This window comes from Hirundo rustica, chromosome 1 (assembly GCF_015227805.2).
Source record: "Hirundo rustica isolate bHirRus1 chromosome 1, bHirRus1.pri.v3, whole genome shotgun sequence".
NCBI lineage: Eukaryota > Metazoa > Chordata > Aves > Passeriformes > Hirundinidae > Hirundo > Hirundo rustica.
This window is the reverse complement of record NC_053450.1, coordinates 124,558,177-124,576,541: the sequence shown is the minus strand read 5'-3', so window position 1 is coordinate 124,576,541 and position 18,365 is coordinate 124,558,177. Positions and strand designations below refer to the sequence as shown.

At 40.1% G+C, this 18,365-nt stretch overlaps 1 protein-coding gene across 1 annotated transcript in view; it reads left to right on the top strand.

Annotated features, from left to right (window-relative positions):
- Positions 1-6,088, top strand: part of DNAH11 (dynein axonemal heavy chain 11) — an 83,604-nt gene extending 77,516 nt beyond the window's left edge. The window contains 5 exon segments of the mRNA XM_040060947.1: positions 540-649; positions 1,912-2,074; positions 3,135-3,256; positions 5,858-5,925; positions 5,928-6,088. Of these exon segments, the coding sequence (XP_039916881.1) occupies positions 540-649; positions 1,912-2,074; positions 3,135-3,256; positions 5,858-5,925; positions 5,928-6,088 (624 nt within the window).
- The last annotated feature ends 12,277 nt before the right edge of the window (positions 6,089-18,365 follow it).

Below are 18,365 nucleotides of genomic sequence, written 5' to 3'. Positions count from 1 at the left end.
AAAATTATCTGGTATATAAAGTAAGAGGTAAATAATACATATCCAAATAACATTCAGGCTGTTGTTTTCCCTTTTCATTTTAGTAACTGTATGCCCTGGAAGAAGTCAAGGCTCAGGTGTTCTGGGAAGCAGAGGTCTGAAGCAAGTCTGATGACCTTTTTCAATTTTGTGTGCTGCCAAGGTTCTTATAAGTAGTAAAGAGATAGAAATCCTTGAATTGGATTTACTTTTTCAATTCAGAGTTGAACACAAAAGAGTCCAGTTGACTTTTTAACTACTCAGCCATGGAGTACCATTAGAGTAGTTTGGGAAAAATGCTTTTCAGTTCTAAATCTTTTTTGTTATTATTTCTGGACACATGCCTCGACTTGACAATTTCAGATAAAGTCATACATTCTACCATAATTTTTCTAGTAGAACTAGCGATGTTTTCAAAGTGGTTTTCTTCACAATTTGAGTGCATTTTTCCTTAGACATCACATACTCTATCTTGTGAAGAAGCTCTGTTTTACCATAATTTTCCACTCCCTTAAAATTAGAATTTTGACTCCGTGCCAACTCCTTACTGCAGTAAATGTCCTATACAGGGTTTGCAGTTTGTCATATCTAGATGTTTAACAGTAAGCAGACAACGGCAATACAAACCAAAGTAAACCTCTATCAATAATAGTATTTTGATGTATGTGTGCTTGCATGTATAGATACGGAACTTAGTATTTTAAGGCAAGTCCTGAGTCTCTTGCTTGCACTAGGGTTTTTTACATACTTCAAAAATTATCAGTGTCATCCTGTTTCAGTCATCATGCAAAAGGCACAACATCTGTATTTGGCATGCTTCCAGGCTATGGCAGTGATGGATGTGTTCAGAGGGGCAGATAAAGATATTTAAAGATCCACCAAGAAATTAAAGAAGAGGGTATTGAGTGGGACTCAATATATCCAAGGAAGGAGAAGTTCCCCTGGGAGTAGACAAAAAAAAAGCTCTTTGCAGAAACTAATAATAATGTCCATCAGGACAGAATACAGTCTGCTCTGAGATAGGAAATCTGAGGGTTCATTTTTCATGGCAAGTGTGTGTGAGGGTGGTGTCTTGCATGTGTCTGACAAATGCAGGTCTTAAGAAGCAAGAAAACAACTTTTAGAACTGGGTGGTCAACCAGAATTTGAGATTGGTTACTTAGTCCTTCACAGCCTGTTCTCCTGGTGAAAGGTTTATAAAGAGGTAGTGTGGCAAGACACAAGTCACAGCATATTGGAGAGCTGTGATTGTGATTTCTTTTAGACTGAATATAGGTACCTGAGGAGAACAGTCATTGATAAATAGACATACAGTAAGCCATCCTGTTAATAGCTAAAAATGTATTTTTCAGAGTTAGTTCTCATTATGGATTTAGAGCTGGTAGGTAACCCCACTGCACGACAATTATTCAGGTCTCCCTTTTGAAAATTCTATGATACTGAAAAAGATACTGTATGTCTTCAGCTGTGGATACTGGCACCTTTGTTTTCCAGTTGTACTGGTTTTGTATTTTGATGCTAAGTGATGGTCTATAGCCTTGTTACTCCACACCCCACAATCACTGTTTATACCCATTTTTAATGACTTTTGAGAATGCAAGCTTGGTCCTGGGCATGTATTTTGCCCAACTGTCCCGGCTTTATGTGACAGTATTGCCTGCATGTAATGAGGTCCTTTTCATTCAGAAGTTGCTGTCTTCTGTCACATGGCCTCTATCCTGCAGGGAAATGGGAAAGATCATCTTCTCTCTTGCTTCCTCACCTGCTTCCCTTCTTGCCTTCAGTTCACTCCCCTGATGATTTCTCTGATAAAATGATCATCAGTATCAGACGCTCAAGTCTGAGAATGGTGCAGACCTGAAGTACTTATCAACGCACATCTTTTGTGTTTAGTGGATGTTTTGTCATGCATGGGAACTTTGTGAAGAAAAATCTTGGCTCAAGGTTTGCGAAAAGGCCAAGGATGGATTTAGCAAAATGCTAAGAAGAGAGCATTCCAGCCACTCCTGTGTTTTTCATCCTGTCTTCATGACTAGACCCACTTGAAACTTATGAGACAATGCATAAGCCTCTTATTTGCTTCTGGTTCAAGGACTACTTAACTGTCCTCCCATTAAAGAAAGAACAATTGACCTCAAAAGTGAAATGGGGCATGCAGGGCTGGAAATGTGGATAAACTGATGTGTGGTTATATGCTTGTGTGTATGTGAGTCTACACGTGTTTGTGTAGACGTATTTTTTTACTGAACAGAACAAAGCCTTCCGGATTCATCCATCACTGGGACGGAATATGCCTTACTGTAGGAAAATTGGGCACAGTTTATTTTCGGCAGAAGATTCAGGTTCCAAAGTTTCTTCCACCCCCACCATATTCATGGCAATGGGGTGGATGAAAAGTGTAAGGCCATAAGCACTACAGTATGAAGAAATTTTTAGAGCATTCCTCTGCTCAGCATAATGCAGGTTTCCTTTGTACTGTTTTCTACCTTTTGACTAGATGAGGGCCAGAGGGCAATTTTCTCCATGCTCATGTAATCTTGTGCCCCCTGTGACTAAATAATGGTCATTATACAAACTATATTCAATTGTATAGGGCTCTGTGGCTTTATACTTAGGATTACTATTCCCCACAGACAATAGTGAGAATACCAGGTTAATACAGCTGTGACCTCACTGTGCTCAATTTAAGCTCAGGCCCCACAAGGTGAGAGGCTTGTGCATTTACCCACTGAACCAATCAGTTAAAAAACTGATGTGATATCTACCACATGTTGCTCCCTTTTTCATAAGGGAATTGCTCTGTACCCCCATAAGAGTTTCTAAAGCTCAGTAACAATGCTGAGCATCTATCAAAATGTCAAAAGGTTCATTATCTTAAAACCAAGGGAACAGATTTCTGCAGGCTTTTTCTAATACCAGCAATAAGGCCACTGTTGAGAGCTCGCAATTTTGCTTGTTGAAATTGTAAGGGTTTAGTGAAGTGCTTCAGAGGAAGTAATATGCATTGCACAAGTGATAGTGAAATTAATGGGGGCATTATCACTCTTTTTCCTTTCTGCTCTGCTAATTTTCCCATCTCCTCCCCCTCCATCACTCACCCTTCCCCAATTATTTCTATTGCAGGCAAAAAGCTTGGGTTCACTTCAGACTCTGGAAGATTTCATAAAATCTCTCTAGGACAAAAGCAGGAGATGGTTGCAAAGGAGGCACTGAAGAAAGCTGCCCCATATGGCCATTGAGTTCTTTCCCAAGTGAGTGTCAAACTGCCTCTGATGGGGAATATCTCCTCAGCTGGAAGGATGTTCCCAGAACACAAAATGTGCGATGGATTACAGAAAAAGTTCTAAACAGCTAATAATCTTGTTCCTTTTGCTTTTGCTTTTGGTTGTAACAGGATAAACATCATATTAATGGGGTGTATGTCATGTTTTGCTGAACGGTGCACTCTCCCGGAAGGAACAGGAGAGATAAAACAGAAAGCCCCTGATGGGTGGGTAGGAGTGCCCTCCAGCACACCCTTCCCCCACCTAATTAAGAGCTCCTATTCCATTCAGCAGGCCATAATGGAGACTTTAATGAAAAGGGTCTGACTGTCCCTGGGGCAGCTGTATAATTAGTCCTGGAGTGCTGCTTTTCTGAGATAGCAGCCACGGCTTTGGCCAGCTTTGTATGGACCGAGAACCCACTCTACAGCGGACAAAGAGATCCGTGGGATGCCCTGGCAAGCCGTGGTTTCCCAGCACAGGAACAGAGTGAACAGGAGCACTGCAACCGTAAATGCCTCTGGAAAAAGATGCTCCCTCCCAGTGTTTTGTGCTAAATAGCCAATGTTTATATGTGACAACCTGTCAGCCCTGAAGCCAAACAACAAGTGCATGTTCCAGGCCGTGACATTAAGGTGGTTATGGGAACGGGGTGATTCTCTCCTCTCCTGGTTTTAACCTCAGCAGTCTGCTTTGTCTGCCAACCAGGTCACCTGCAACAAATGAAGAGATGGGTTAAAGTCAGTATGTCCTCTGAGATGACACTAAACCACCATGGGATTAATGAGATGCCTTGGTGTGCTAGGCGCTGTGAGAGCATGCACAAACTGCCCCCTTTGTCAGCAATGAAACCGCAACTGTGCATAACCATATTTCATGTGAGTGAGCTAATCCTGCCAATCTGAAAACAACCCTGCACAGAAATGTTGTGAAGGGAAGAGTCAAGGTGGTTTTCAGGGGAATTTCGGGGTTCTCTGCTGCTCTGGGGGCAGAATGATAAAATGTGAGACGGCAGAGGCAGTGTTGTGTGTCTGAAACCACAGGGATGGAAGAGGAACATCTGAGAAGCTTCTGGTGTTACAGACCTGCTCCATTTTCCAGCCCGTTATGCCTGGCTTTTGAAGGAGGAGGGAGGCAACAGTATTGCTGTAAAGGCTTCTGTGGTGAAGGATTGTGGAAAGTCTGAAAGGAAACTTCACTAAGATGTTGGACCAAATCCCAAAAGGTGCTGAGCTAGCTAGGACTATTGGGATTTGGATGCACGCAGTGCTTCTCAAGCTATAGTCTTCTGTGTATGGGCCCAAAAACACTGTAAGATTATATTTCAAAAATAAATTGGAGCAAAAAGATGAAGTATTTTACTATGAATTTTATTGGAGACCAGAGGGTATAAAAAACCAAAACAACTTACACCAGCCATTCTGACTAACCTGGGAAATACTTTAAAAATTACTTCAGCTTCAGATCTAGCAAAAGGAGTTGACACAGTGGTTGGCAAACTGGCAGAAGAAAGACTGACTTCAATTTTTTAAGTGTCAGGTTTAACTCTTCTGTCACTCATAAGTTATATCTCAGATCCAGATATCTGATACATATGATTTAATGTTTATTTTGTTATTTTAATAAGGCTTGAATCACTTCCACTTTGCATTGGATGGATGCAGCCTGTATGAAGATTCAGGTGCTGTCAGGCTGCAATCTTGTAATGTGATATGAAAGTCTTCCTCTCTTTCCATTCCCCTATTCCTTTTTCCACATGGTGAGGGACAGTTTGGGAATTTCCCCGCAGCAGACCTCGTAAGAAAGTGATGCAGCAGCCAGGGTGTGACTGACTTGTTGTATTCTTTAGCTGTAATTCCTCCTGTGCTGCATGGAGATTGCCAGTGCAATCAGGAGGTTCTGGCACATCAGTGAAGGGCCAAAGAAAAGCTCATGGATGAGCTGCAATTTGAGTTGAAATGTTAGTACTGTAACAAAGAAATACAGAGTGTGGGTTGATGGTGTGGTTAAAACATCTTTAGCCAGCCAAATTTTAAACTTTCCTCGATATACCTGGGGTTTTGTTTCTGCTTTATTCTGTTTATTTCTGATGTTCCAGGAAGTGCTTTGGAGGCATATACTTTTCCATTATAGCTCCCTTCTCTGATATATCAGCGTCTTTGTGTATTTAGAACCTTAAAGATAGTTACACTCTGAAGTGGTCTGAGACATATTTCCTAAGCAGCAGGATAACTGGAACCATTTTTCTGTCTAGCACTACTGTCTTGTTCCTGGTATGCCTTGGACGTGTTTTGTCCTAGGTCCCAGTTCTACAGGGAACTTAAAGAGAGACCAGGTGTCCTCCGAGCTATGCTTGCCTTTGTATGCGATAACACCCACAACCCCAGATCACTTAAACCTGAACATATAATATTTTCATTAGCTTCAGAATCAAAGCCTTAAATTTTAGAAGTTAACAGTGAAACCTCAATACATACCAAGAAATGACAATGACTTAACTGTTACTCCATTAAAAAGTCACAATGACAATGCCTTAAGGACCACAAATTTATTTGATTTTGTACAATAACCATATTGGCTGTTTTTCAACGGAATATTCATCTAAGTGAGTGGTTCAGAACCTTGGGCAAACTCCTTGAGCAATATGTCATTCTGATTTCTGTGTCTTTATCAGTGCTAAGCCAGCTCCAACCATAGAAGAGCAAATCATTCCCCAAGGAATACTAGGAAATTCAATTAAAATTACTGGTGAACATCCTACAAGGATGCTGGCTAATTTCCATGCTGCTCTCTATGGTTTTGACTGAGTAAAGGTATATATTTATTTTTCCTTTTGTTTGCTTTGATTACTCCTTCCCCTGTGGGGACATGTGGTGGCATTGATGACCGTTCTGAGGGAGACCAGGACTCGAGACCGTTGTGATTCCAAACTAACCCGACAGCTGCAGGGTGCCAGCCCTCTGTGCCCTGCACTGCCTCTGTGCTTCCCATCAGTGTTTGGCAGGAGGAAATGTTTGTGTTATTGTGTGGCAATAACACAAACATTTGTGCTATTCAATATAGACACGCACAGGTATGCTTACAAAGATGGAAAGAGCATTTGTTGCACCAGCTTTAGCCAGTGGTGCACTTATGAAAAAAACCTGTACTTGCTCTAAAGTCAGAGCTCTTTCATTCAATGGTACCTCACATATTTTTTTGCTCTGGTCTAAATTTGGGTTGACTATATGCATAGTCATGGCCATTTTCCCACAAAGTGGATTTACATACCTGGGTGTTCAGGCAATGGCTTAGTACCCTGTCTATGGGTTCCTGCAGTCAGGTATAAAGAAATGAATTAAAGAGCAAGTGTTATGTGCTGTTTGTTTTGTCTTTTGCTCTTTCCCAGTGTAAGTTTTTCTTGGTGCGTGGAAAGAAGGAGGAGAAAGAGGACATGAGAATGTGGAGAGCAGGGGCACCACGAGTTGTGTGTAGCCTCCTTCCCTCCAGATCCCTCGTTATCCCTGTCTGCTACCCCAGGAACTTGTAGAAAGATCTTCAAGCCCAGCATGAGTCAGCTTCCCTGCAGCAGTGGCAGTGCTGGAGCAGTCAGCTTGTTCGCATCAGCAAAGCAGACCACGATGAAGGCAGCCGTAACTGCACGCTCTCGCCTTCCAGCAAGGTATTCACATGTAGCTACTTGAGCACAGCACACACGAGGGCAGAGCTGGGATGTGAAAAGGGTAAGAGTTCCTTTAAAAAGGAATACTAGCCAATGCTGGGGGAAAAATAAAAGAAAAAAGAAAACAAAGAAAGAAAAGCTGTGTCAGAGCTACAAATGGATTGATTCTGATGGTGTGGGATGATTTGGAATGAGATTTGCGAGTAAGGAATAGCTGCAGTTTTGTAGCTGAGCAGCTGACTACTAATGCAGAATTTTGGTCTTTTTTCAATTTTTTTATAACTACCTTATTATAATACTTTAAATGGAAAGCCAAAAAAAAATTTAGACCAAATTTTCAATAAAGGTGGTTCATATACATTGTTGTCCTCCTTCAGTCTGCATTTAGTGAAAGAATATATATGTATGTATTTGAATTAACCAATTTTTAAGCTTCATACTTTAGAGAACTTCCTTTTCTCACCCATTCTTCTGAGCCATGGGTGTTTGTGGCTTACCACAAATTCCTTTGCAGACACTGTCTTTAATATATTTCTGATTAAGGTGTTTTTTGTTTTTTTTTTTAAATTACAGTTAGAAAATCAAAGTATGCCTAATCCAGATGGAATACATTTCATGGTTTTGTGGTTTTATTTAGGGTAGAAACTTGTGTTGTATTTTTCATGGTTGAACTCAGCATTCTGATTTAAAGAGGGTTTTTTGTCAGACATAAAATCCTTCACCTTTGCCCAGATTCTGCTACATGTTGTTCAGCTCAGGATGATCTATTTCCTTTTGAAAGACAAGAGTTTATCCCTCTGATGTTCCCTGCAAACATCATTATTTTCAAGGGTATCAAACTTAATTTTGTTATGTTTATTACTTTTTAAACTAAAGGATAAAATACAGAAAAATGTCAGAGACACAAGGATTAATTTCTGCAGGTTTTACAGGCAAATGCCAAATAATTTAAAAACCATCTGAAGCCCTGTGCTGAATATTATCTTGCTGAAATTCTCTACTAACACTATAAATGATGGAGGCAAAAAGAAAAATATTAAACTTCAATTCAGGCATGACTCTTTGGGAAATGGTGTAAAATTTCAGCAAGTTTGAAGGCTTTTTAATAAATGTTAAACTAGTAAATTTTCTGCTTGAGGTAAGGTCTATGGATAATTTAGCTAAGAAACTATAGTGGTTATCTGAGTAAAATTTATATACTTCTAGGTAAAGATTGGTTTTTTTTGTTTCTGTAGCACAACAGCTCTCCTTCCCTAACAGACATTTGGGAATTAAAATGTCGTTATCAACAACTTTGCCTCTGGAAATCACTGCAAAAAATACTGCCCAATAACCTGTGATTCTTTAGAAACCTGTTTCTCACTCTCCTCCCGAGTCCAGCCTTGTGAGTGCGCCCTTTTGGCAGCTGAGGCTGGCACATCTCCCGGCAACTCTGGCTGTTGTTAGTGCCTAAGTTACTCCTTTTCTCTTTGACAGGATACCCTTGAGCTGCATGCCACAGAAGGGGGAATTTGAAAGCATCCTTTTTCCTCTATGCAGTTTTCACACTCACGGTCCTGGGAGGCTGAAGTTTGGCGCTTGGGGCTGGAATGGAGGGTGCCCGATCGGCACCCGAGATCCCTGTCGGTGTCACGGTCCTCAGCAAGGGTTCAGAGGCCCACAGGAAGGTAAGAATGGTCAGGTAACGGCACATCAAGGTCATTCCCACTCAGTCACATGTTTATACTGCATAAGGGGGACACAGTTCTTTCCCTGAAGCTGCTATTCAAGTAGCTGGCGTTTTATGATGTTGGTGGTGAGTATGAAAATAAACCAGATCAAAGGGGGTGGGGGTTGTGGGTTTTTTTTTTCTGGCAGTGGATGCTTGAACTTTGTAATATAGGTCAAACCAGTTCCACATCAGTAGCTAAGGGGGAAAAAAATGCCCTTCATTATGTTAACAAAAACAGGGGTTTACATGTGCATATATGCCAAATTCATTAGGCAGGTAATGAAGCATTTGCACAAATGTAATTACAAACAGCAATTCTGACAGTTCATAACACTGCATTAATAATCACTACAATTAGTTCTGATGATGGAAGCAATTTACGGCACGTCACACGTATAAATAATGGTGCATTTCCTGAATGTGTCATTATTATGTATTAAGGATGCCACCTTGTTGTGACTTTCTCAGTAATGTTCCCCTTGAGTCAAAGTTAAGGATACGAGAGTGATTTTTTTTCTGAGCTACAGCATATTTCATACTTGTATAGTTTAAATACTGAGTTGAGGCCATTTGTGTAAGTTCTGTATGTGAAAATGTGAAATGCCTAAATAATTATTTGTTACTGATTGATATAGGATATTATTGAATAGATCCTCCCATTTTAGTAATTTAAATAGATTTCAGATTTATAAATAAAGAAAAAAAAAATACAGGTGTGACACCCCTTGAAGATATGGTTTTTTCCACATCTCCCAAGCTTGTATTTACTCTGAGTAATTAATTTTCTCTTTGTCTTCATACCCCTCCTAACCTTTATTTAGTTCGTAGGACATCAAGCTGTTTTTCCTTTTTGTGGTACTTGGTGTCATAGTGAAATAATTGCTTCATTTTATTATGATGATTTAATAATGCTTCGCATTTAGAAAACAGTCTATGAAATCAGCTTATTCCAACCCTTGGTTTTCTTTGCTAATAAATCTTGTTGCTTTAAGCTGTTCTTTTCAAACCACAATGCATAAGCTGGATAATTCATTTTTCTAATTAATGAGAGGGAGGATTCTGATGGCAGGGAGTACTAGAAAGGTCTGTAAGAGCAAGAATTATTTCTTCTCTCCTCTTGGTAATATTGCTTATTGGCCTTTCTCATTGTACTGCTTAGTGATTCATTACCCTGTGGCTTCATAAGGATTTTTTTTAACGTAGATATTGGAGAGAGAAATAAGACAACAGTTTGTTTAAAATGTGAGTTCCGATGTATATATGCATGTCTATCACCTTGCGCATATATACATACATATATATTTAAGAAATCATGTGTATATAATCTTCCAGTTTATTGTCCTTTGGGAACAACTTCCTGAAGAAAATTAAGCATTGACCAAAGAGCATAAACTGGGCAACTTGAGCTAGCCCATCAACTAGTGTAAATTGCCATAACTCTGTTATAATTTCCACCAGTTTATAGTGTATTCCCAAGAATATTTAATCTTGTATCTCAGTTTTTCCTGCTGCTAAGACAAACTCCAGCACACCAACACCAGCACCTGCAATAGTTACGGTGTCTTCATTTGAAGTACAGGATGCCTGCTCCTGCCTCATTGTCCCACTCTTGCCCTCTACTTTCTGATCCCCGCACACATGTTCAAGGTGTTGTTATTGGATGTTCTTGTGGCGGGGAGTAGATTCTGTCCTCTCCATTATCCACCCACCCAGCAACAGCTCTGCGGGGTTTTTGGGTACAACAGACCAGTTTTATCTAGAGTACAATGGCAATTATGTGAACCTGATAGCCCAAAATATTTCTAACGCAAACTCCTCAGTTTTCTCACACTCGCAAAAATGTCCCTTTTATATCACCAGCTTTGATTATCCCAGTATAATCAATGTCCCAGAAGTGTGCAGCTGAATGAGCTTGTACTGCATCAGAATATTGATATACTCTTCCAAAAGACAAAGGAAAAGCAATTTCTTGAGATGAATGTATATGAAATTAGAAAAAACATTAAATGAGTTTTTGTTGCCGACAAAGAGAAAAGCAGGTTTATTCTGACTGCAAGAACGTTTCGTTCTAAATCCAAGTTGCTGGCATTTTTCACAGGGATTCTCTGTTCAGCCTTCTCATCACAAGCATGCAGCACTGCGTATTAAATTCCAGCGGCTTTTTTTAAAATTCTTTTTTCAAATTCTTTCAACTAATTTAAAATAAAGATGGATTAGCATTTCACATAATCAAATTGCTGCATACAAGTTTATGTAGCAAGCAGGCTGGAATAGCTGCAGCTATTTTACTTGTTCTGTTCTGTCACATCATGCAATATTTAAAGCCTATAATTAAGTTTTTACTCAAACTGTTGGGAGGCAAATACTGCCCCCAAGGGTGTAAAGGTTCCTGTCTGCAAAGGTTTCATCACAAACTGGCATATTTTGCAAACCAAAGGGGAGCAAAAGAAGCTTCAAATGCTGTGAAGCCAAATAAAAGAGAAAGACAGTGGTTTCTTGAATAAAATGTTTTACCACCCTTAACCACATGCTTTCTCTGTGGCATTATGATTAAAATTCTACAATAAACTTAATGCTTATATGATGTAGCAGTAATGGGATTAATATTAATTCAATTTTTACTGAAGTTCTTGAATACTTCCCAATTTCAAATAATGTAGAATTTCAGTAACTATATGTTCCCTAGTGAGGAGATGTAAAAGACTGCAATCAGATACATGTTTTTATTTCTCCTCCAAGAAAGGCACAGTAGGTTACCTTCCTGTCACTCATGAGGATTACGTCTTTAAAGATCTGTATGGGAAAATACACGTACTTGTTCACAAAGTTATGTTCTCTCATATCATGTGGTGCTTTGAAAATGTGGTTTTCTCTAAAGTTTTTTTATAAGGGCTAAGGCAGAAAACATAAAGCTTAGATAATACATTTTACACCGTTACTGAATTTTAGTCACAAATTTGCTAATTTTGCTCAGATACCTCTCTGTGGACTGAAATAAAAGAAATCTGGTTTTAACATTATTTGCTGAACAAACCAAACCCAGCAATGCAAATGTATAACCGTGAAGCTTTCTGAAAGGAAGTAGCTGGATTTCTCGTATGTCTCTTAGCAGCATTTATTCTGGACAGCATTAGTTTGTCCTTTAGGCAGCTGACTTGTTTTATTCAGTGATTCATTCTATTCCTCAGGTGGTGCTTTCTCATCCAGGCAGCCCTGCCTGTAGCAAGGTCTTGTCCAGCTGTGTGGGAATAAATTTGTCGATGATTTATCACGAGCAGATTTTGGCTGAAAGGGTTTGTGAGTTGGCAGACTGCTTGTCTACTTTTGTAAGTACCATTAATTGGTAACTTCAGTACTTTATAACACTGCTTGTATAGTGAGCTTAATGACATTGGATACTCTTAGGTTTCCATTTTCCTAGGAAAACTTATTTTAAGGTGCTTCCATTTAGAAAGTTTTGGGTAGGCATGGGAAAGTATCTCTTACGGAACTGCACTTTAAACGATGTAGTTGATACCGTCTCACCAGTTTCAGCAGTCCAGAATGGCACTATCCTCAGAACTTACACTTACAATTAGCATGTTTATTTCCTCAAAAAACAACAACAACAACCAAAAAAAAAAAAAAAAAAAAACCCAAAAAACACCACCAAAACACCAAAAACTGTTATACATTTCCTTGCATCTCACTCTTTCTAAAATAGGGAAAATAGCTTGTAAGACTGTTTTTAATTTTCCACTATCCTCTCACACATCTATTTCTGTAGCTTTGTCAGGTTACCACCAGCTGACATATACTGAATTATTCAAATTTCATTATTGAGTTTTCAGTCCTGGACAGCAGTGTATGTGGAGCATCCATGATTCCAAAGGGCCAGATTGCCAAAGTTGCTTCTAATCACCAGCAAATGCTAAAAGTTTTGAGGCTACAAAAAGAAAATATTGCTTTAACTTTAGCTCTAAGAAGTTTTGCATGGAGACTGCTTTAATCTATTTTCTTATACACAGTTATAAGACATAATGTGGTTGTTTATACAGGGGTGTGCATATATATGCAGACACATATATAATATAGATATATATCTATATTATAAATGTATTACATATATGTATTTATATACTTATATAAACATTTTAAAACCCGGTCTGCTTCTCCTTAGCTGCTGAAGAAGCCACTTTAGAGAGCTGATTGTACACAATTTGCTTAAAACAGCCAAGAGATTTTTCAAGCTCCCTTTCCAGACTTGTTATTTTTTATTGTCCAAAGGTAAAAATCTCATTTATGAGAAAAGAAAAAAATGATCACATTACATATGAGCAGGCCGTTTGTGGACTTGGGCCAAGCTTGGAAAAGTTCTCCTGTCACCCTGGCAGTGGGTTGAAGCCTGCCTTTTGGCTGTGAATGAGAGGAGCAGGCTGGTGTCTCCTTGGTCCTGAAGAAGTAGGATTTCATATGTCAAAGAGGCATGCTCAGCTGAAGGCAATTGGAAGTAACTGCTCAGAAGAAGATGCCCAAGAGTAAGTTGCCATGGAGATGGAAAGGCTAAACACCACTGTACTCCTGACCTCAAAAGAGGCTGATTTCTCCACATGACAGTTGAGGTCGTGGGGGCATGGTGGGAAGCTCATCTTGCAGGCTCCATCTCTGCCTCTAGCCTATGGATAAGTAAAGAATTACTGCTTGACTACTTTAGGTAGTCCATTAACCTTCACAAGCCTGAACTTTCATTCAAATAATTGCAAAATAAGTATAGGTGGTGAAACCTGAACAGAATCACTGCTATTTGTATGCCCTTTAGAAAGTTTAGGGACCCAACCCTTAGCGTGGATCCACTGGTATTTTAAACAGCGAGGTATCTTTTTTAGCTTCTTGCTGTAATTGGAAAAAGCTAAAGCCTGGAATTACCAGGAAAACAAGAAAATCATTCAGTGACTGGCAGCCAAATGAATGTACACAGGATGGTCCTTCATCAGTGGCGGGGCTTTGTATTCGCTGGGGAGATTTCCTTCTCTTTTTAACTTCTTGCGTTATGATGAGTTCTTTTAGCTACAAATTCATTTCACAGGGTCCATTAGAATAACCCACTATGCATCGGCTTTGATGGACCTCACCCAGGAACAGTCGTAAAGACAGAAGGGCAGAAAGTTCCTGCCACGCACCCCAGTAACCCACAGCCTCCCTCTGTGCACGACTCCCCACGGGCGCAGCAAAACCTGATTTAAGTTCCAGCACAGGGACTGGTAAGTACAGATTGTCTGACAGAATTGATCTTCCACTCGAGGTAAATAACAGGGCTTTTTTCAAAACCTCAGCACTACTTCAAAGTGGCGTCTTAAGATACAGCTTATTGTGGGTGAGGTTAGTGGTGCAAGTTCAGGCACAGGTAAATGGCTGGTTGCAGAACCAAAATGACTTCAGAAATAAGTGCTTACTGGTGTTATTTTGAGCAGTAGCTTGTTGCAGACTGTTCTAAATGCCAGAAGCTCTTAAATGTTATTGTGATTTTGTGGAGTGGACCCTGCATTAGGAAGAAATAGCTTTTCTGAAAAGTACCACTTAGAGCTAGAAATATTTTTCAGCAAAAACAACTTCAAGCCTCGTTTAAATTGCAGACAGCTCTATGACAATAAGTTCAGAGAAATTCTTTGAATTCAGTGAAGTCCTTACAGCACAGGAGATGGGGAAGTCTAGAAAATAAATGTGACTGCTACAGCTTTTGTTCTTATTTTGTTTATTATTTTTTTATTTAACTTAGGACGTCAGCCCACTGAGAGTACATCTCACCAAATTCCTTTCTACATAAATCTTGATCTGCTTTAAAGTCACAAGTTTTATCTTAAATATTCTTATGGATATTTCTGCTCTATAGGAACAGTGCAGTTAATAGTACTTGGCTCAATATTGAGTTGATTGAGACCTTAATTTTTTCTCCTGTTAAAATTATCACCACTGTCTATCTCACTGAGGCTGAAGCAGCAGTACAAAGCCCCATACAAGACTCCTACACTTGGAGAGATGCAGTGGAGTAGCAAAATAGCATCAGAATCCTTGCTTGGCTGCTGAAGTGATGCAGACTCTCGGTACTTAAATACACTTGCTTCAGTCGTGACAGTCCTTAAAATAAACGCAAAGCATCCTCATGAAGTAAGAAGCAACCCCGCAGAAAATGGAAGTGTCCCGAAATTACGCAAATAGTAACTCTGCTGGGAATACTTTGGTAACCTTGTTCTATTGTATCAGAACATGCAGGTGTCATGTTCACAGAGTCCATATAAATTTCTGAAACTGTAGATACAGAAGAATGTTTCCTGGTGTCAGCATTATCAATAACATTATTGATTCTTTTCCTACAGCTTGAAGGGAAACTTGGCACCACGTTTCTTGGTCCCACCAAATCTGCATTATGATGGATACCATAAATACATAGATTAAATTCTTCCATCTGAAAGCCCTGTGCTACATGGACTGTACCCCAATGCTGAGGTGGGATTCTTGACAACATCTGATAATCTCTTCAAAACTCCTTTGGAAAAGCGACCCATGTGTACATGGGAGAGGGATCAGGCTAGTCTGCAGTGAAAGAGGTGAAGCTCTTCATCCAGTGTGTTGTTAGGGCTGTTAATGACAGGTGGAATACACTTCTTACTGTGTTTTTTCAGCAACAGATTTAATTTCTGGGTGAGGAGAAATGGTGTCAAATTAGAAAAGATCAGATGAGTGTTAATGGTTGTGATAATGCACCAGCCTGGCCAAGGGGTAATGCACTCAGAAGACATTTGGACCAATTTCTTTTTCACATCGAATTTATCGTGGAGTGGGAAACAGGATATGGATCTGTCTCACTTTGTTGTTGTTGTTGTTGTTGTGTGTACTTTTATTAGCAAGTACAGCAACAATACCAGAAAAAAGGAGTGGTTGGTTGAATTGGTGTGTCTAGTCTTGACCTCTGTCTTTTGTTCCCATCTCCTGCAAGGTAAAACTCCTTAGGGTAGCTTTCCTGCACCTTCCCACTTGTGCCAAGCATAGGAAGTCCCTCCCAGCCCGCAGTCCTGATGTTTTCTGCTGCATTCACAACACAGCCTAGCAGTGGTGTGCAGGCCCTTCCATGCCAGGAAGGGCAGCCCAGACATAGGCTCTCCCACCACTTCCCTTCCTGGGCAATTGATCTGAGCAGGAGCCTTGTGGCTGCTCCAAGACCTCCCTTGCAAGCAGTAGAGGAAAGGGAGGTTTTCAGGGAGTTTCAGTTTTCAGGTAGTCTGAAGAGTCTGGATCTGAACCCTGGCCAAGGAGGGTGTCTGACCATCTCTTAGCCTCAACACCTCACCACAGAACCTGGAGTCTTGCAGAACAATAACATTAATACTGATAAACTATCAGATGCTGGGTTAAAGGGTCCAACCCTAATACCCGGATAAGCTTTGTCATTTAATATGGAGTTAACTGGGACATTGTAGTTTTATTCATAGTCAAGATATGTCAGACACATAGATACATTAGTACAGACAAACTCATTCCAGAAAAATTTAAAACTATGGGTTTTAAGCATAGAACATCACTGATGCTGTGCTTAAGAGATTAAATGAATAAAGGAGCAGGGAAGGAAAATGTGATCACAAATCTCAGCTAGTTCTGTTTTCAGATCTTGCCATCTTCCACATCTTTCTTTCTGAGTGTAGGTCTGAGAAACTATGTCCAGATGCCCCAAAGCCTGGCATATGATGAGACTGAGCCTTCAGCTCCTTATCCTTCCCAGAGTTAGTTAAAGTCCCCTGTGACTGCCACTATGGTTCTGCATTTCTCCATCCCTTTCTGTACTCCCTCCTTTTCCTCTGAGCACTCTATTTTTTTTTTTTTTTTTCCCTCTTATCAGTATCAGATCATGGAGGTTTTGCAGGAGGAAATGTGACAGCTCTGTATGCAAGTAGCCAAACATTGCTTCATCTCCTGGGGGGAGCTTGTGCTTTTCACGCTCAGTTCCCACCCACTTTAGGGAGTCTGGACTATAACACATGGCATTCATCATTAAGTCTGCCAAAGCTAGGGCTGAAACAGAGGCTGAGCTGCATTAATGCTGTGATTTCAATTCCTGCTCATTAGCACTGTTACGAATTGTTCTTCATTTATGTTCTGTCTCAGTTCCAAGCAGGCCTGCAAAGAGAGAGGCTCTTTTGGGGGGTGAGGCATGTGTGTGCCTGTGCTATGTTTTGCCTAATGCCTGAGACAGCAAGGACTGTGGGTAGTAGAGGCAATGATGGAAGCTATTTAGGTACTAAAGAAATACAAACTACTGATCACACTTGATTGAAAATCAAGACAATTCCAGGGTGTATCCTCATAACAGCAGTCATCCCAAGTCAAGGGTCAATGTTACCTGAAAATGTAAAGCTAAATAGAAGCTGCTAAGTGTTAATTGGCTTGTAGGCATTCTTCTCAGTACTGTAGCCAAGAAGACAGCAAAGGTGATGGAGGGAGCATCTCTGTTTTTTATCTAAGAAAATGAGATATTTGTGCTCTTCTGAAGAAATCAGACTTGAAAGTAGATGAGTCAGAAAGAGTTGACTGCTGGGATTTCTATTGGCTCTGTTTTATTTTCCTGGACAGGTTAATAATCTTCTGGATTATATATGCTTCCTGAGAAGCTTAACATTGCAGAAATCATGCAGGAAGACTATTGTCTGGAGACCCTATGCTCTTGTTTGCCTCAAAGAGTAAGGTGATGAACCTTTTCCTTTCAGAGATCTGTAGGTCTTTTAAACAGCTGGACCTCGGTCTGAAAGCAAATTACTTATTTCAGGGCTTTTTGTAGCTTGTTTTTGAAATGAAAGAATAGTTATTATTTAAGTATGCTTTTTATTTTTCTCCAAAGGCAGAGCTGATGTTTTCTGATCAAACGGAAGTGCTCACCCTTCTGTGATGTTGTGCCAGACACATGGACTAAACTAGCATATCCATCCACACACTGATTTGTCCACTGGTAAGTATCCCAGAGCGACAGGGTTTAGCTTCTATGTAGAGCTATTACAGTGATTTCAGCCCAGAAGCCTTGTCCCATTCATATTTCTTCCAAATTTTGTCCTAATGAAAGTCAGTTTTCCTTTGAAGTGGGTTTTGTAGAAACACCAAGCACTTTGCTAAAGGGAAGGCTCCGTCACCTCCCTTTGTCCCAAGCACTAGGCATGTCCAGCATCTTGTGGGATTCCTTTGCCTCAGCCTGCCACCAGCAGTGGTTAGACATGGATGAAACAGGCATTGTTTTTGGAAATTCTTCTGATACCTCATGGCAATGTATGTTGCATTATGGCATTATTCAGAGCCTCTGCCAGAATCCCTTGTGTTCTTGATTTGCATTTTGCTCATGCTTATTGGAAGTTTAAATACCAATGGAGATGGTATCAGGCAATTTGCTTTTAAGAAGCCATCAGCTGTTTGCAAATCCTGGCAGTTTCTCCAGGTGATGTTCAGGTTTCTCCCCAAGACAGCAGATTTAACAGGACTGAGCATACTCACACTCTCTGCTGCCATGAACCCATCATCCCATGCTGATCCCCTTCTACAACTGATTTCAGACGTACTTACATGAGGGAAACAACAAATTCCACTGAAACAATCACCTCATACATACATTTATACTTTCTGGTAACTTCAGCAATGTACTTTCTCTGTAGAGAAAAGGACACTCGAAATCTGTAGTTTATTTTGTCTAAAAAAGCAG